Source organism: Pocillopora damicornis, chromosome 11 (assembly GCF_964200805.1).
Source record: "Pocillopora damicornis chromosome 11, jaPocDami1.2, whole genome shotgun sequence".
Taxonomy (NCBI): Eukaryota; Metazoa; Cnidaria; class Anthozoa; order Scleractinia; family Pocilloporidae; genus Pocillopora; species Pocillopora damicornis.
In genome coordinates, this window is record NC_142680.1 from 22,867,930 (window position 1) to 22,885,298 (window position 17,369).

At 39.5% G+C, this 17,369-nt stretch overlaps 3 protein-coding genes across 4 annotated transcripts; 1 reads left to right on the plus strand and 2 right to left on the minus strand.

The window, feature by feature from the left end:
• Nucleotides 1–146: 146 nt before the first annotated feature.
• Nucleotides 147–6,668, minus strand: LOC113678284 (potassium channel subfamily K member 9). Of its 2 annotated transcripts, none has more exons than XM_089187741.1 (3): nucleotides 6,341–6,668; nucleotides 1,616–1,938; nucleotides 147–1,496 (listed from the first exon to the last, which is right to left on the minus strand). In XM_089187741.1, the coding sequence occupies exons 1-3, from the start codon at nucleotides 6,343–6,345 to the stop codon at nucleotides 832–834; spliced, it is 993 nt and encodes a 330-aa protein (XP_089043867.1). In that variant the 5' UTR covers nucleotides 6,346–6,668; the 3' UTR covers nucleotides 147–831. The 2 variants fall into 2 exon arrangements, with proteins under 2 accessions (XP_089043867.1, XP_027050964.2); XM_027195163.2 differs by lacking the exon at nucleotides 6,341–6,668 and adding an exon at nucleotides 4,088–4,234.
• Nucleotides 6,669–7,593: 925 nt separating this feature from the next.
• On the plus strand, nucleotides 7,594–11,268 carry LOC113678289 (protein LEG1 homolog). The gene is made up of 3 exons (XM_027195168.2): nucleotides 7,594–7,710; nucleotides 9,654–10,382; nucleotides 10,789–11,268. Exons 2-3 carry the CDS (start codon nucleotides 9,698–9,700, stop codon nucleotides 11,208–11,210), a joined length of 1,107 nt encoding a protein of 368 aa, XP_027050969.2. The 5' UTR covers nucleotides 7,594–7,710; nucleotides 9,654–9,697; the 3' UTR covers nucleotides 11,211–11,268.
• Nucleotides 11,269–11,576: 308 nt separating this feature from the next.
• On the minus strand, nucleotides 11,577–14,189 carry LOC113678420 (uncharacterized). The gene has a single exon (XM_027195307.2). The coding sequence runs from the start codon at nucleotides 13,121–13,123 to the stop codon at nucleotides 12,050–12,052; it is 1,074 nt and encodes a 357-aa protein (XP_027051108.2). The 5' UTR covers nucleotides 13,124–14,189; the 3' UTR covers nucleotides 11,577–12,049.
• Between the last annotated feature and the right edge of the window lie 3,180 nt (nucleotides 14,190–17,369).

Consider the following 17,369-nt stretch of genomic DNA (forward strand, 5'->3'; position numbering starts at 1 on the left):
CATTTTGTAGTAATCAAAGAGCGTGCGTAAAGGAAGGCGCGGTTGCCTTGCAGTAGACGCGCTGGACTGGACTCTCGCTCAAAAAGCCCGGGATCGACCACTGACCGCCTTCGTCTTGTCTAGTTTCAGAGAAAGACACTTAAATATTCATAATGTTTATTTTAATATTTATAATATTTAGTGTTAAAATTTTTAATATAATAAGTATTGTTTGTAACAGGCATTTTACATGTGCATGTGATCAAATGCGAAAAAGTGACTCCCCACAAACAAGTATAGATAAGTACTGATAAATTGTCAGGAGGACACAGCGAAATGAAGGAAAGTTAAGCTACAATGGATCAGCTTCCCGCCCTGGTGGAGTAGACTCATGCGTACAATAGACGTCGGGATAAGTTCTGGTGGCTGAGGTAGTCGCTATCTGGGCACCCGGTACCTTAAATTTGTTCTAAAATGCTAAGCAATAGCAATCCACAGAAGAAGACTGTCCCACAGGGAAGTTGCTGCAGAAATAAACTTTGGCTCCACTTATAGCCCTGCGCAGACCTTCCCTTCTGAAGTTCACCTCACCTCGACCACGAAACTTAATTCAAGAAAACTCAAGCCTTTTCCTAATACACTTTTTCGCCTTAGACGAGGGAACAGAAACGCTTTAAATCATCAGGCCATATTTTCTTCTGAAGACGTGCGCAGCTCAAAAAATTGACTTCACGCGCCAATCATTCCCGTCTCTTCTAATTTTCTAGCTTTTTATTTAATGCGCAGGCTTGACTAAACACTGGTCAAATGGAACGGAGACCCTTTGTGTAGGGAAGTAGTCTAACTAACGTGTTATACATAAGTCATGCAGTTGTAGTCTTCTCGACTTTGAATCTTGTCACGCGCACGACCATTGGCACTAGGTTGGTAGGTGTATTTTTCCAGTGTGTCACCTTTTTCAAAATCCGATTCTTGTTGGCCAGCGCAACAGCAGCACCTGCGCTTCCCGCATCTCCGTTTAGCGAGCGTTCGTTTCTCGATAAACGTGGCTGCGGCGTTAAGCACGCTAGAAAACACGCATAGGCCGATCGTGGTCCAGGCAATGTGAAACGCTACGTTTAAAGACTGAACAACTTTGGTTTTTGGATTTCCGGTGCCCTTTTTGCGGGTTTCGGATCCTGCGATGTAATCGCCGTATCCGATGGTTGTAAAGGTAATGACCCAAAAGTAACACGCTTCCAGATATGACCAATCATCAAAATTCGATTGCATTATGGCTCCTAAAAGTAGCATTATCATCATTAGCAAGCATGTGGCGACCGTACACTTTACTTCAACATGAGTCGGTTCTTTTCTGCAGCATTTCGTTTCAACAAATGCGATGGTAGAACTGATCCCGAGGCTGATAAGCTCACCAACAGATTTGAATGCCAGGATTGTAACAGGAATTCCCAGAATTGCAAAGACTATACACAATGCCTGGCCCAGTCTGGTGGAAGGAGAAATGGCTCCATAACCTAAAAGGTTTCACAAAAAAAATTAGTGAAAAGGTTCTGACCGTTTTTCCGTTCTTCGTTCGTTCGTACGTAAGTTAAAACACAAAAGAACCAAACGTAGACACAAAAGTTGTGCTTACCTATTGTCGTTAGCGTCTCGAAGGTGTACCGCAGCCCGTCAAGATAATTCCACGCAGGCCCATCCAGACTTAGAGCCTCACTGGATAAATTAACGAACCTTGCAAATTCTTCATGGGTCATGTTGTATTTGGTTTTCATTTCGTTTTGAAGACTTGCGAGTTTTTCGTCTTTGGATTTCAATCTGCTCATAGCGCTGGAACGCTCCACCTCGGAGAACAAAAGGGCTCCAAGGGATACAAGCAGAAGAAAGCCGAGCACCCAAAACGATGTTGTTCTCAACAACTGACGAGTAGCTTTTGAACATCTGGACATAGTGGAATATCTGAAAATAAAACGATATAATGAATGACGAAAACCCCCTAGGTAGTGAGGAGGGTTCCCGTGGGACTGATGATCTTTCTTACTCGTCACCAAAAGGGACGACGAGACAAAGCAACCTCATACTACCCCCACCCCCCAAACTTTTGCTGGCCTCTCGTCCCCATCTCCCTTTGTCAATTTGTTGTCAATGTCTGATTTTCTACCGTTAGCTTGGCGGGAGAGAAAAACCAAGATAGCTCTGTTGTATGGTGGCCGAGAACTGCCAATAGAAAAATCCGCATTTTTGAAAAAAAATTGTTTTCTTTTTTATTTTGATTTACATTTTTTTTTATTTTTCAATTTATTTTTTTATTTTTAAAATAGAGTGAAAGTAAAATAAATTGAAATAAAAATAAAATAAAATAAAACCAAAGTAAAATAAAATAAAACCAAAGTAAAATAAAATGAAATTATTCGACCCAGCCGAGAGCTGCCACTACCAGCATGCATTGCGTGCGTTACTGTCACACGCTCGAGTTCATCATGGCCGATGCATGGAAGAGGCTCAATGAAAAAGTTAAAGCAAAGCGTACCAAAAAAAAACCAGCCCAAGGACCATCGAAGGAAAGATGAACTGACAGTTCAACGTTTGTCAGCAGAAGTTTCTGGAAAGGCCCAAAAGTATACAAGGATTGGGCCAAGAGAGTTTGTTCCCTTCGACGAAACGGAGGAATTGACCATTGGTAATATCAAGAGCGCTTGTGAGAGGCATTTTCTACAAAAAATCGGAAAGAATCTCGTATGTGATATCTTAGCAGGAGAACAGGGCCCATCGTGCAAGACTCTTGCCCAAATACCGGACTTAAAGGTTGTATACGTCCGCTTCATTCCAGATCCAGCTGATGAAGGCGATGTCAACAGCACCCAGAATTCCACGAGAAAGAGGAAGGACGCAACTGGAGAGTCCTCGACTTATACCGAATTTAATCCTCCGCCGTCAAAATCAAGGTCAAGCCCCAGTAAACTTATGCATTCGAGACAGAAATTACCCACACAAGCAGCGGGCACAAAAAGTACGTATTACCCTCGAAGTTTATCAATTTCTGACATGATCAAACTTGGCAAAATCAACACAAATACCGCCACTACTATTGTGAGAATTTTCAGATTCGATATGGAAGTTTTGTCGTGGTCCAAAGTTCCAACCACTGTCGAGTTCTATGAGGATAAAGAGGCAATCGGAACTGGCGGATTCCGTAAAGCATTCAAAGCAACATCCAAACATCCAGAATTTGTTGCGACAACGTGGGTGATAAAGCACTATCTACCAAGTGCTTTAAAATGCATCTCGGATACCGGTCAAACGAGCAACACAACCGCAAGGTTGTTCAGATGCATCTCCTAGCTAGGAATTTTTCTTCCATGCATCGGCCATGATGAACTCGAGCGTGTGACAGTAACGCACGCAATGCATGCTGGTAGTGGCAGCTCTCGGCTGGGTCGAATAATTTTATTTTATTTTAGTTTGGTTTTATTTTATTTTACTTTGGTTTTATTTTATTTTACTTTGGTTTTATTTTATTTTACTTTGGTTTTATTTTATTTTACTTTGGTTTTATTTTATTTTATTTTTATTTCAATTGATTTTACTTTCACTCTATTTTAAAAATTTAAAAATAAATTGAAAAATAAAAAAAAATGTAAATCAAAATAAAAAAGAAAACAATTTTCTTTCAAAAATGCGGATTTTTCTATTGGCAGTTCTCGGCCACCATACAGCTCTAACTAAACTGAAATTAAATTCGTGAGCTTTATGATGAACAAGACCATTGCAAGCGGGTAAAAGGCTGGAAGTTTGCTAGGATGTTTCGCAAGGACATTAACGTCGCAAAGATGTCTGGATATGTTGCACAACTTCGCACATTTGGTAAATTTTGAAATATTATGCCAGCTTCTTTGACCGGGTTACGGCGTAGTATTTTGAGAAAATATATATAAAAACTCACCGGTTGGTGAGTTAAAAACACCTCAAGGTTGTCTTACAGATCAAATCTGCTATTATTTTCACGATCTATTCCTGAGTACGCAGAGCACATATATTTCTGAATACCTAATAAATCGTCTTTACAAAGCTCGGCGTCATTACAAAAAAATTTAATTTTTTAACCTACCTTAATGAATCCCCGCGACTAAAAGAGTCAAAACTACCTTACAGAGCAGGTTGGCCGAGTTTTCAATGTATCCTCTCGACAATATGCGTTTCCTATTAAGTTTACATATCCTTCGCGTGTTTTTTCGCTCTTAATGACAACTCAGATAATGAGCAGGTGAACAGATTGCTACTGTTTTGAAATCTTGTATGCAAATGACTGTGTTTACAACTGTTTCATTTGGGGCAGATGTCTTCCAACAGGTTTTCTGTATCTCACTCGGTTGCGCATCGGAACCGCGAAATTGAATAGTTCGCAGTGTGCCTGATATCACCAAGGATTCTAAAAAATTTTCTTGGTACTCGGATTCTAATATGTGATTGTATAGTAGCCTTTCTTCATTCAAAAGCGGAGTTTATAATTTATCACCCTTCGCTGAACCATGCATCTTTGTCATTTCTATATGGCATTTCGTCTCAAACTATTGCACCGAAATTCATAAAATCAATCTTGTTTTATGAATTCTTTTACAACCTCAATATTGCTCCGGAATCCTTGCCTCGATCGTTTGTAAACACTCTCTCAAAGGTCTGTGACATAACATTTGTCTTGTGGGTGAGGACAATTGAACTTTCCAAACATTGCTTTTTTTTATTTACTAAAATTTGTTTTAAAAAAAGGATAGGATTTAAATAGGATGTAACTTTCCTCCTTTAGTACTCAGCGAGTTCATTTTGCCTTAGAAAATTTTCTGGCTTTAATTGAAAGCGTGTTCTTATTTAAACCGTGAGATGAATCCAGCCAATCATTTGCCATTTGAGGTTACAAGCAATTTAAAGGAAGAGGCAGAACTTTTGTAAACACACCTGTCAACACAAGAGTATTTTTGAAAGATCAAAACGCTCTTTATCAGGTCTTTGCAAATGAACAACTCAACCTAAGCCACAGGGAAAAAAGTCTTTGTCACAAGGCTTTGATGTAAATTAACTTGGATTTTTGCCATTTGTATCATAACCAATCTGCATGATGGAGATCAAGTCGATCGACTACAGCTTTTTAAAAAAATTATTTGTTTTATAATGGCCAACCAGGGACCAGCAAGGCTCAGTTACGAAAACACATCAACATGATTCAGTAATGAACAACAAAATAAGCAAACTGTTCACGAATAAAGAGGAGTTTTTTTTTTAAAGAATTTTATGATTTTCCCCAAACAAACACCGTCGATTTTTCAGCCAAATGTCCGATGTGAAATACTGAATGATTAACCTATAGATCTCAACGCTTTGTTTTTAACAGAAACGCGTATTTTACATTCATCATTAGCCTGTCGTTTTTGAAAGATAGATCGACAATTTATCAGACATAGAGCTACAAAAGTGTCGAAGAAAAGGTGATTTTTGGAAAGGTCGATTTTAAAAACACGCACAGTTTAAATTATATACTTCTGCAGAGAAAACTGTAACTTTCACTTCCGCAAAAATTAAAATTTGAATCGAAAACATTTCGACTCTTTGAAAAATATGGTACGCATCTGAGTTTGATATTCAACACTTAAATTGTTTATAAATCGATTATAATCGCTACGGTTATTTTTTTCAAAAACCGTAAACTTAATATTTTTGCCTTTTGTTTTAAATTTTACCATCTGTCGTTGACACAACATCAGAGTGTGATTTTAATTCATACAGTGTCATTTTAATCTTACATTGATGAGAAAAACTTTGTCGAAAATCAGAAGAGTTTGAAACTTTTTAGCTTAAGATAATCCAACCGAAATTTGGTCTTGGGACCGCTTTTTTTCATAACTCGCGTGCGCGCTCAAGTTAATCATTCACAGAACAGACGATTCAAGCAATAAAAGCAAACTATGTTTCAATGCACCCAAGTCTAGAATTCAAATTATATTTCATATTTTACCTACTAAAGAGAAACTGTTTTTCCAAACTTGGTCCACAAACTAGCCAATTTTTAATCTTGGCTGAGCCGGAAAAACAGTAGAAGATTTTATTTTAGCAAAAATGTTGCAGTAACATTTTATTTCGAACTGATTTTGTATTTGTTACACGGTAAATTGTACAGCTTGAAATGAAGAGACAATGGCCACTTCTAAATTTGAATTTTGGAACAAAAACAGTAAATTTTTAGTTTGGTACACGCTTACATCGATTATTGCGTGCTATGAAACAAAAGCCAATGTTTAAGTGAACACGAATTTTGAAACGACCCCAGAGAAACGAGCATTGTTCGAGAAAAACGAAGGAGTTCACTTACCTCATTCAAATATACAACAGTACAGCAAACAACAAAACTGTCTTGACACAACCACTGTCAGCGTTTTGAATCAACTTTTTACGCTCGATATAGGCGAATGTCTGCTTATTCTGCCCGCGCGTCGCTCAAACTCTCATGTTAGATGATATCTTGCAATGAGTGCTAGACATAGCTAACAGCCTGGGTTGTTTTATGACGACTTATTGGTTAAATAAACGACAAGATCAAAGACAGCTCGCCGACCCCAGCCGTAACTTAGCGAATAATCTGATTTGAGGTTATTAAATTCAGCTTGATGACACTCAAAGACATAAGACCGGACGGGAGCGAGATAGCGGGAGAGAAAACAGTCTCTCAAGGGACGAGACTACAATGAGAGGCGGAGTCTTCTGCTACTTTTTTTTGTTTTGTTTTTTTTTTTATAACCCTCACCAGTATCTCTCCCTCTTCTGCGTTTCAATGTTGCCTGGTGTTAAAAAAATGCTCACAATCAAAATACTTGCAACCTTGTCCGGGGGAAAAGGCGAACTTTCAAGTTACTTATCGGAAATGAAATACAAGATTTCTGTTTATTATGTTAACTCATTAAACCCAAGATCTCATTAGTAATTCTCCTTACTATCTGCCATACAATTCGTATAATGTCAGTTGGGAGGATTTGGTATTGAATCAACTAATAATCCTCTAGTTTATATTTTTCTTTTTCTCATCACTTGTCTGCTTGATTTTGTATTGATATTGTAAGGAGAAATTCTCTCTTTGTCACTCCTGGGAGTTTAAGTGGAGGGTTGTCTATCACTTATTTAGGGTCAAAGCGTGCCAACTACCGGCCACTCATTGCAGTCGTGTCAAGAGCTCGAAATGGAGATGAAAATCCCAAAAAGACCGGAACTAACAGGAAGTTCCCATTGTAAGCCCGGCGTTAATCTCGCTTCAATAGTCTACAAGCTCCAGATCGCACATAATTGCATTTCCGTTGCCACTACGATAATAAAAATAATGTCGCAAAGTTAGAAGTAAGCTAAGGCGTTTCACTCTCAGTTCACCACACGAAAATTAGCGTTCAACACGCTAAAAGTCGAGCAAAAGTTTAAAACTAAAAAAACAAAAACACCAAGGTCGGTAATGTTTGTTTCTTTGTTTGTTTATTTGTGTGTTTGTTCATCTGTGGTGGTCTGAAGAGAGTGGTTCTGTAAGGAGCTTATTCTCAAACTTGAAAACGAGGTTATGACATCTACCTCAAACTATGGTAACCAGCCCCTACGCGGTGTGCCCAAGGGATCACATTTTCTTGGTGTACCACTGACGAGTGCCACCCTGTTTGCCAAACCGGCTTTGGGAAGTGTTTAAAGTTTATTCTCAAGAGAAAGGCAAGTTGATCTTAAAGCAAAATTATCTGTTAACATTCTAGTGCTGTAGTTTTGACCGTGATGAGGTTTAGTCTAAATTTTCTCAAGGGATCAGAGGACTTGCGTGACTGGCCTTCGCGAATGTGGCTAAAATCCGTTCGTCAAAATTTAAATTTGAAATTTAAAATTAATAATTAAAATCAAAATTCATCATTTCCTCATACTGAAATTACGAATTTGTCTGACCTCTTTCAATTTACAATACATACAATTGGAACTTCGAACATTTCCGCAGAGTTTCATAATGATATCATACGGATGTTAGCCGAGCCAAGCCTGATAAAGTCATCAATTGCTTGACCTGTGATAGCAGCGAAAAGGATTATCAATCCCATAACAGCATCTAAATCTAATTAAAGAGATTTATTCGAGAAAATTCAGGAAAATCATATTTGTTTGAACAATTATTTAGCGTAATAAGTACTAACCGGTTGCAAGTTAAGTTTTACAATGTTTCGTCATGTTTTAATTGCGGATCTGATCACCTGCATGTCACGCTACAGACGGCCAAGCTCCAGCTGTGAGATGGTCATCTTGAGAAAATTACAAGAGTTTGTATGGGAACATTTACGACCGCTCTTAGGAATAAAAAATTCATTCAAATTCTCAATTAAAATACCTCACTTCACTTCCACAGTGCATCGCTTGTTATCTGACCGCTTACTATGACGAAAAGAACCCATTTTGGTGAGTTATCCATTTCTAGGTTTACCACGCACATAAGAGAGGCCAGTCTCATATGTATGTAGTAAACTTAGAGATGGATAACTCGCTAATATGGGTTCTTTTCTAACATAGTAAGCGGTCGATAACAAGCGATGCACTGTGTAAAAAAGGTGCAGTATTTTCATTGAGAGTTTGAATGTAATTTTTTATTCCTAAGAGCGGTCGTAAATATGCCATGCAAACTCTTAAAAATTCACTATGACTCTTGTTTTGCAAGATCATGATCTCACAGCTGAAGCTTGGACTGCCTGTGGTCACGCTCGAAAAAGGAAAGTGTATCTTCGTATAGTCAGCTGAGTCACCTTCCACACGAACATAACTTTAAATAAAGAAATTGATGCCACCTACAACTGGAAGGGGGGAGGGGAGACAAGAATGGATAGGAACGTATGAAAAAGGAGAGGTTCTACCATGAAACATTTTTGTTTCAGTTTTTTTCGGGAAATCCTCTTATAAGTGAAAGGCAAATGAACCTTTCAATTTAGAATATGGCTAAGAGCTTCTCTCTAGACAAAACTCAAGTTTAGAACACAATTAATGAAACCAGTTATGGACATAACAGTAAAAATAATTACATGTGTGATGCGCCAAAAAAAAAAATGTAAATTACAACATAACTCTAATTTATTTGTTCTTATAAGTAATCATGAAAAGAACAACGTTTTATAACATTCATGGTAATTGTTAAGTCGCCGGAAACAGATGGTCCTGAAATTATATAAAGGACCGTACGTAAGTAAAATTGTGATATCTGGCTACAAACCTGACCAAAAGAAAAGTTGTATTGACTCTTCTAAAGCTGCACGAATCAAGTTTGCGATCGATGTGTAACTTGCATTTTTATGTTCCCATCATCAGGATGGCTTTTTTTTCCAGAAAACGAAAAATTGGCAGGACAGTTTGCATGTTGTTAATTGTAACGGATATTGTTGATTTTATAGTTTTAAAAGACGCGTTTATCGTCGTTGAATTTACGCACAATGCTTGGTTGCTCTTATCAGAAAATTACACGAAATTAAAAATAAATTTTCCCACGAAAATTTGCGATGAACGTGCACATATGGTTTCCGGTTGTCATATTTTTAAAGACCAATGGACACTTAGAGACCGCTGTTTATTAATTTAGGTGAAAATTTTGCTCTTTCTTGTAATAAAATGTCTTTAATTTTCCTTCGCAGATTTGTATCATCTACTTAAGATTTGGTAATTTTGGTAGAGAAACATGAACCACATGACCTGCATAGCCGTGCTTATCTGCGCGATAATAAGCCGCTTATCCAATCCTGTGTCATCCCAAACTGATGTGCTCGTTCGACATTATCCGCCTGGTTGGTTTGAAGCGCCCAGCTCCTTCGAAGATTATCCAGTTGGGCAAATAGCCGGCGAAACCATGACTATCATCAACCCATGGTTGTATTTACAGAGAATGGGAATTTTCAAATTGATGGAGCAGTATACCCAAGGGTACTTCAATTCCTGGGGGTATAACAACACAGGGAACCTTCTTTGGGGACTTCCGCTCCAGTTCGGATGGCAAATGTCCACTGGACGTCTAAATGATAGGGCAGTTGGCCAGAGTCGTTGCACTAGCTCCCCCTGTGTCTCTCCAAACAGCTGGTGGGCTGATATGAATTATTACCTCTCTGTCCTACCGTTCTTAGGCGCCTTGAAAGCTGAGCTGTTTCCTCCTTTGAAATATCCTGTGTATATTTCTAAGCCAGCTGATGTAAGCGACGTGGTCAAAGATAAGTTCTGTACAAGTATTGAAGAGTGCACGGAAAAACACTCTGAAGTTATTAAACATTGGGCTGAGTTCTTTACGCGAGTTAAAGGTGGTTCTGAAGATGATAACCATGACGTAACGATCGCCCTTATGTGGAAGGCGCACACTACATCGATATTGACGGGTAAAATTCTTTAAATTAGGCTAAAAATCTTGGCTTTTTTTATATTCGTTCATTTTACAATCTAGACTGCTTTTCGTCTTTTTATTGATTTAGTTATTCAATTTGTTGATTCGGAGAGAAAATTAGCCTAATTTTTTTCCCAACAGAGCAATTTTCACTTGGGCATTTGAATTGAATTGGTTTAGTTTTACTTCGCTCTGTGATTGGTCTAGAAAACTCGTGTCACTCTCTCAGCGAATCACAAAGTTAAAAGCAATCGTAATTTGCTCACTCACGTTTTCCTGAATGTGCGTCAAACCTCGTTTTCACTTTGAGGTCTCATTGGCTCTTTCTGATATTTGCTTTGTTATAATTAGCTGTTATAGTGTAATAATAACTTTCATTAGTGCATGTTCTCCTCTTTTAGCACAACCACTCTTCACTGAAGAGGTCAACCTTCTGTCTTTACCTGAAAGAAAATTTGGAGTTGGCTGGGCCCTACTTGTAGAATTCATTGCAGCGACTTACTTCCAAACAAATTTCAACGAAACTGCTGACCAACAGACTGCACTGCCGCCGCGAATCCTGGAGCCCAGCGACAAAGTCCCTTTCATCCCAGATTTTACAGCAGCGCAAAATCGTGTCCTTTTGGTCATCAACCTCTTTCACAGTACAAATGTTGACACTAACGGGTTATTACTGAAGGTCTGGCAAAGGGCCATGTGCTCCCCCGAGGGGCGCGCTGTAGGACGGAGTATTTTGGAGAGCGTAGAAGATGACCCTTGGATCATTGCTCGAAAGATATTTGAGCTTCTTAACGTTATGTTCATCTACCCTTGTGAAATCTGAGTTTTTTAATGTAATAATCTATGGCTTTTAAAATGAAAAATAAAATGGATGAACTTCATCAAGAGTCTCCAAGGTTTTTTTATGTCTGTTTTCTTGACCTCATTCTTTAAAGATTGCCTCTGTTATGTGAGGTCAGGAGTCAGGAGACCATTGTATTGGGCTCCTTGTCCTATTTAGGTCATGCAATTGTCACGCAGACCCCCACGACATTTTGTTAGATAGTCACGCAACACCTTCATCCAAAACACTTACGTCGTTTGAACTTGTCACGCAACACATGTGGCAAGCTCCACTGCGTATGTAACGTCGGCCGTAAGAAAACTCGATCGTTAAATGCTTAATTTGTAATGAAAGACCTCGTTACTACACGTATACACTCTTTTTATTACACGATGATAGCCAGCAAACCATCGAAAATTACTCTTATATTTATATGCCTAATGTCAGGTCTCTGAAAACATGAATCACACATCAAAGCAAGAAATGCAAGCGTCTCCAGTGAGTCATTCGAAGGCCCGGAGAAGTTTGATTTCTGTGCCTACGATTTTCAATCCAGCGGGGCGGGTGCGGAAGGTGATTCACATGCAAGAGGAGGAGCGTGAAGAGTCAACTTGTGCCCATTACTCAAAAGAGGTCAACTGTTTATAACACGCTATGCGCATATTTTTCGCTCTATGCGACTTCTTAACTCGCTATCCATTTCCATCAAGCAGCACGTCTATATCACAAGTATTTTCAATTTCGTGTAACGCCTTTTATGATGGCTGTGTCCCCCCAAACACATACCTTTATTTTTTTCATACTTACAGATCATATCGAACGACGAAAACCTGTCCTTTTTATCTGGCTATGGAAAATTTTTTGCGGGTCATGGCGCCTACTCGAGAATTTCTAGCCTCTCTCATCAAAAGTCTCGCAGGTAATTCGTTTATCTTTCGTGAAGACGAGCCGTAAGGTGGCCTGCGATCAGCTACGGTGACCGCTGGCCTATTGTCAACTATCACGTACTGATTAAATATGGCGTGTAGATCTGGCGTGAGTGTGCGCGCTACCGGAGGAATGGTACTCCGTCTGCTGCTGTAAGACGTTGAAGAGGCACTTTTAACACGTGTTATCTCCCCTTCGCTATCACGCTCAAGGTCCTTATGAATTACCGCCCACTTTTCCACTACGCCAATTTTTCTAGTCACCGCGGGCTCACTATAGGTTGTTAGTCGCGAAAGTGTCCGCGAATTGCGCGGTGTAATCGCAACTTTGTCCACGCGACCGAGTTCCAGCGAAGTCTGCGGACGAGGTCGCTGAGTTTTCATCTGCACGGACCTCTTAAGTTTCTCTTTTTCCAAGTTTCGTCGAACCTTCTTGGCCCACTCTTTGCCGTTTAAGAAAAATTCCGTGTCCCGCGCATCAACCGACGCATTCGCTTCGGTTTTTAGGATCCGCGCGCATTCGCCGTTTGCCATTTTGGCCGCTAACAAATAAGCAGAAAAGCCCTTCCTGTTTCTCAAATCCACACTAAGTCTGTATTTTAACACGACATTTAACACTTCACGCAATGTGGGCACACTGCCCGACATAGCCGCGTACATCAGGGGGGTATTGCCATCCTTGTCGGCCAAATTAATATCGCAGTCGTCGTCTACGAGAAGTTTAACGAGCTTACAATGTCCATGTTGGCAGGCGTATGACAAAGCAGTCCTTCCTTGATTGTCAACGGCTTCCACCTGAGCTCCCCGGAATAACAGAAGACGAGCAATTCGAGTCGCTAAGGAATCCTTAGGACCGCATGCCGCCATCATAAGAGGCGTACGACCCTCATTATCAACTATGGTTGGTTTAACACCGATATCCAAAAGCAAACGAATCTGGTGAAGTCTTCCAGAACACACGGCTTGGTTAAGACAAGAAGACGACATCTCTCTTATCCACGCAAGTATACAAAGAGGTGCAAATCAAATGCCTCTCTGATCCCAAGCTGACAAAGCAATGTTCCACAGCTGACAAACTGTTTCCACTCTTGCTGTCTTAAAACACGGCCTTCATCTGTTTCGAGTACGTAGCCAATATCCAAATTCGTTTAGAAATATAAAAGACCCCGCACGAAGTCGTAGATGCTGGAATAAACAACGATCGAAGAGGCAAACAAGTAAGACCTTTGTTTAATTTGACAACAGACAAATATATATTGATCATCTCATTCACAAGTCCCCCGGGAGCCACACTCTTTCATTAATCGCTTTCTAACGAGCTGTCGGCGAAAAGCAATGATAAACAAGTGTTTGAAAGCGCTGGATTATGAGAGCTTTGAACTTAGACACGTCCGCACGACACACATCAGTGGAATTGAATGAAGTAATGATATCCTTAGGCTCAATTTTCAGACAACAATAAGTTATCAATCTTTGCCTTGGGCTAAAAATTGCATTTTTTATAACCAAGAAGTCGTAAACATTGTGTTTTAGAATATTTCTGACGTTAATGCCAGCCAAGTTTGAAAGTTGATAACACATGTTAGCTTATTTATAAGACTCCTGAACGCTTCTGTTTATTACACACTGGTCCGTGAATTCCTCAACAACATGAACGATCTCACAACTCAAAGTATCCTGAAGAACAGAAGTTAGTGTTTGCATTTTTAAGGCAAACGAAGGTTAGCGCGAAGTGCGAGTCACGTTCGAGGGAGGAGCCCAAAAAATTAAAGAAACACTCGGTGAAAGAATTCTTTTAAATAAAAACCATCCTTTGTCGAGGAACAAGAATAGTCATGTCCCGGTTTTATTTAGTTCCTAACCTTGTTTGAAACACTTCAGTTCCAAAGTTCTATAAAACTATTTTCTAGTCGCGGCAATTGTAAATTTAATGGACTTATTGTATTTTAAGACAACATCTTCCAGTTGATAAATGTGTCAGATCGATCTATTCTGATGTCTGGGATTATTAACCTCTTAACGCAAAGAAAGGAAAAATAAACAAAGTGGAAAAACGAGAGCGAAGGTCAAGAACTTCATTTTGCGAACGTAAATAATACCACTTACTCGAAGCTTAAATTAAAGTATGCGAAGTGCGGCATGTGTACAACGAAAACCCCAGTATCTTCTAATCGACCTAGTTATGTGCTGTGGTGGATCCAGGGGTTCTCTAAAAACCCGAAATCCTTGCAACGACAGGATCGCATGTAACATCTAAATATAAAGCATTAAAAATATTTCCTGAAAAAAAAATTGAATATCTGAATTAAAAATTTAACCCTTCCCCCACCTGATTTGAATATGAATAATAACCTTTAAGTTTTTTTTCCACCTTGACAACCCGAGTTTCATTCACCTCGAATGATGTTCGATAAGTCCTAACCAAAACAGAGATAGGCAAATGCAAGAGAAAATGAACGCAACACAAGAAACAACAGACGATATTTCCTGTTCAAGTCCTGTTTTATTCAAAACGCATTCAACAAATACAGTCTTCGGATTTGAATGAACCTTTTAACTCTCAAGAAAACCACGACAGAATATATCCTTGCAATAACAATACAAAAACAACAACAAAAACAACTGAGGGATTATTAGTTGTTCCCGGCAATAGCGCATGCTCTGAAGTAAAATCATGAGATTTGAATAGAAGACAGTGGTGAGAATTACTAATGAGATCTTGGGACTGAAAGGGCTCAAGACGATAAAAGACTACAGAGGTATTAAGAACGTAAAATAAACGTTTCGTTTACCTTCCCTTATCATCATTGCCCTGTAAAGCAACACTGGAAAGGAGTATAAAATAAGCCCTCGAAAAATCAACTACCCTTCATATGCAATCTATTCCCTGCTTAGGAGTCCTGTCAACAAGATTGCGCCCTCAAAGCGACCGGGTTAGTATGACCTTTCTTGTGCTCATGCGTGAAGCAAAACTTATTGCACACAGGACAATGTTTTCGGTGGTCAAATAAATTTATAGCCCCTAAAATAGAACGAACAAGAATATGTTTAATTTTAAGTATTTTAGATACTTCACAGCAACTTCAAAAAGTTCACTATACTCTTGATCGCTAAAAACAAATTTCCTCTCATAAGGACATACAAATCTATGTATTCATGGACTTAACCATGTGCCTGTGCACGTCAATTTTACACACATTTATTAATGTATTGTTAAGCAAGAAGAAAATCAAACCACAACATTTGGCCACTAAATTACCTAACCAATGAATTTTTAGCCCCTAATATTGAAGAACGAAAAAGAAAATGACCGTATAAAGCGAATGCGAGCGGTTTACATGAACACTTTCATGTTATTTGATATGTTCTCAGTTGCAGCACAAATTCTCTTTAACCCAATTTACAAATACTCTTAATCTTTAGCCTTAAAATTGCATACTTATCCTGCCTGTAGGACAGGCCTAATTTTTTTAGCAAAGGCAAGCGCAAAGCGCGTAAAGAGTGCATAAAATGAGGGCCAGCAGTGACTCACGCGCGAGACGAGGAGTGCGAGAAGCGCGAGGGTCACCCACGACACAAGGAGCGCATAAAGCGCTTCCTCCTCGTATCTCCTCTACTTATGCGTGGCTCTACTCACGCGCTTTTTTTTCACGCTTGCCCCTCTCACTTGTAAAGCAGAAACAAAACGACACCTGTTCCACAAGCTGTAACTTACCTGTCATAAACTCCGGGGAGGGCCCTTACCATTCCATTGTACATCGTCAGCGATAAGAAAAGCAACTTTCACTGCCATCGTGTTCAATCAATTAAAATCAATGGTCCTTCATTAGAAGAAGCCTACGCTAGATAGATGCTTATTAGCGTAAACATGTGAAAACCCAAGTACAAATCATAGAGGTTCTGTCGCTCCTCACTGTCACGTCCCCCCGTGGGTTTTTCATTTACATCGCTCAGCTTTTTCGCTCGTCCCTACTAAAGACGGCCAGGAGCTGGCTATATTCCAGGAACGATTGTGGTGATATAGGGATTGGGGTGTACAATTTTATTATTTAGTGCCCTAGACAGGGTGTCATGATGAACAAAATCTTGAACAGGCTGGGACGAACTTGGTGATGCGTGGTTTCCAGGTGTATTACTTGCAACTGTATTTGACCTTATCCTAAAAATCCTATATCGATTTACTAGAAGGTACTTACTGAGGGCAACTTGCCACAATGTTTACATGATTTGTCGCCTTAAACAGGGTAAAGGGATTAACGAACGTTCTCTTCAACAAAGTCATAGTTTCAAGACATCTGAGGCCCCCCCCCCCACCTCAACTTCCGAATAAGCCCCCTCCTCCTCCCCCCCCCGTTAAAAGGGGGCTACCGATGAATTATTACATCTTTATTACAAGAGGTTAAGCGCATGCGTTATAGAACTCCCCTGAGCCACGGCCTGCCTTTACCTCCTTCATAATGCTCTTCACATCGAAGGGTACTTGATAGGCTCGATTACCAGCTACTGTTTGGGAAAATGAGCCCGTGTTCCTCCCCTTCTCTACTCGGGAAGTAGCGAAGAACGGATACGAGAGAGCAGCGGAAATCGAGCCTTGGAACTTATGACACGCAATTAGTTTACACGACATATATCATGATTTCTGAGTCATGGATAACCGTTTAGGTTGATTGTTTTTCATAACACTGCATGGGTGCAAGGTACACGAAAACATATGTTAACGTCAAAATAACTACCCAGAGGGCATCCCTAAATACCATGTAACCGATGTTGTTTCACTCTCGAAGAGTAATTTTCATCATAACCTTCGTTATTTTCCTTGACAAACACATACTTCAATAGCAGAAGAACGCACTTAGCTTAATAAATCAGTGATGGCATCGTACAATAACATTGACCTCATGAATAACTACAATGATGCTCAAAATTCAGTGTCCAATTAGACTCTAAAATAAATGGAGAAACCCTGGTATCCCTGTACACACAACGATAAAGTAACCTTGTTAGATCACATGAATCACATCGCCGACAAACACAGGTCTGGAACTTTCTTCACAAATGTAGCTTTTTCCTTTTTACCCCGAGAAGTGACAAGCAATTCATTTACTCTCACAATATCGCTGCTAAATAAAACATTAAGGTCGTGAGAATATAGGAAATGATAACCAACGAAAGAAGCTCTCAAATGTTGAACAAATTCTCCTGGTCAGTACCTTAGGATGTCTACAGAAAACTG

Excerpts from the sequence above, each read along its gene's own strand:
- LOC113678284 (XM_089187741.1), bottom strand. Across the intron at positions 1,497-1,615 it reads CGAGACGCTAACGACAATAG|GTTATGGAGCCATTTCTCCT; the intron begins GTAAGCACAACT and ends GAAACCTTTTAG.
- LOC113678289 (XM_027195168.2), top strand. The coding sequence starts at position 9,698 with ATGAACCACATGACCTGCATAGCCGTGCTTATCTGCGCGATAATAAGC. Across the intron at positions 10,383-10,788 it reads CACTACATCGATATTGACGG|CACAACCACTCTTCACTGAA; the intron begins GTAAAATTCTTT and ends CTCCTCTTTTAG.
- LOC113678420 (XM_027195307.2), bottom strand. The coding sequence starts at position 13,123 with ATGTCGTCTTCTTGTCTTAACCAAGCCGTGTGTTCTGGAAGACTTCAC.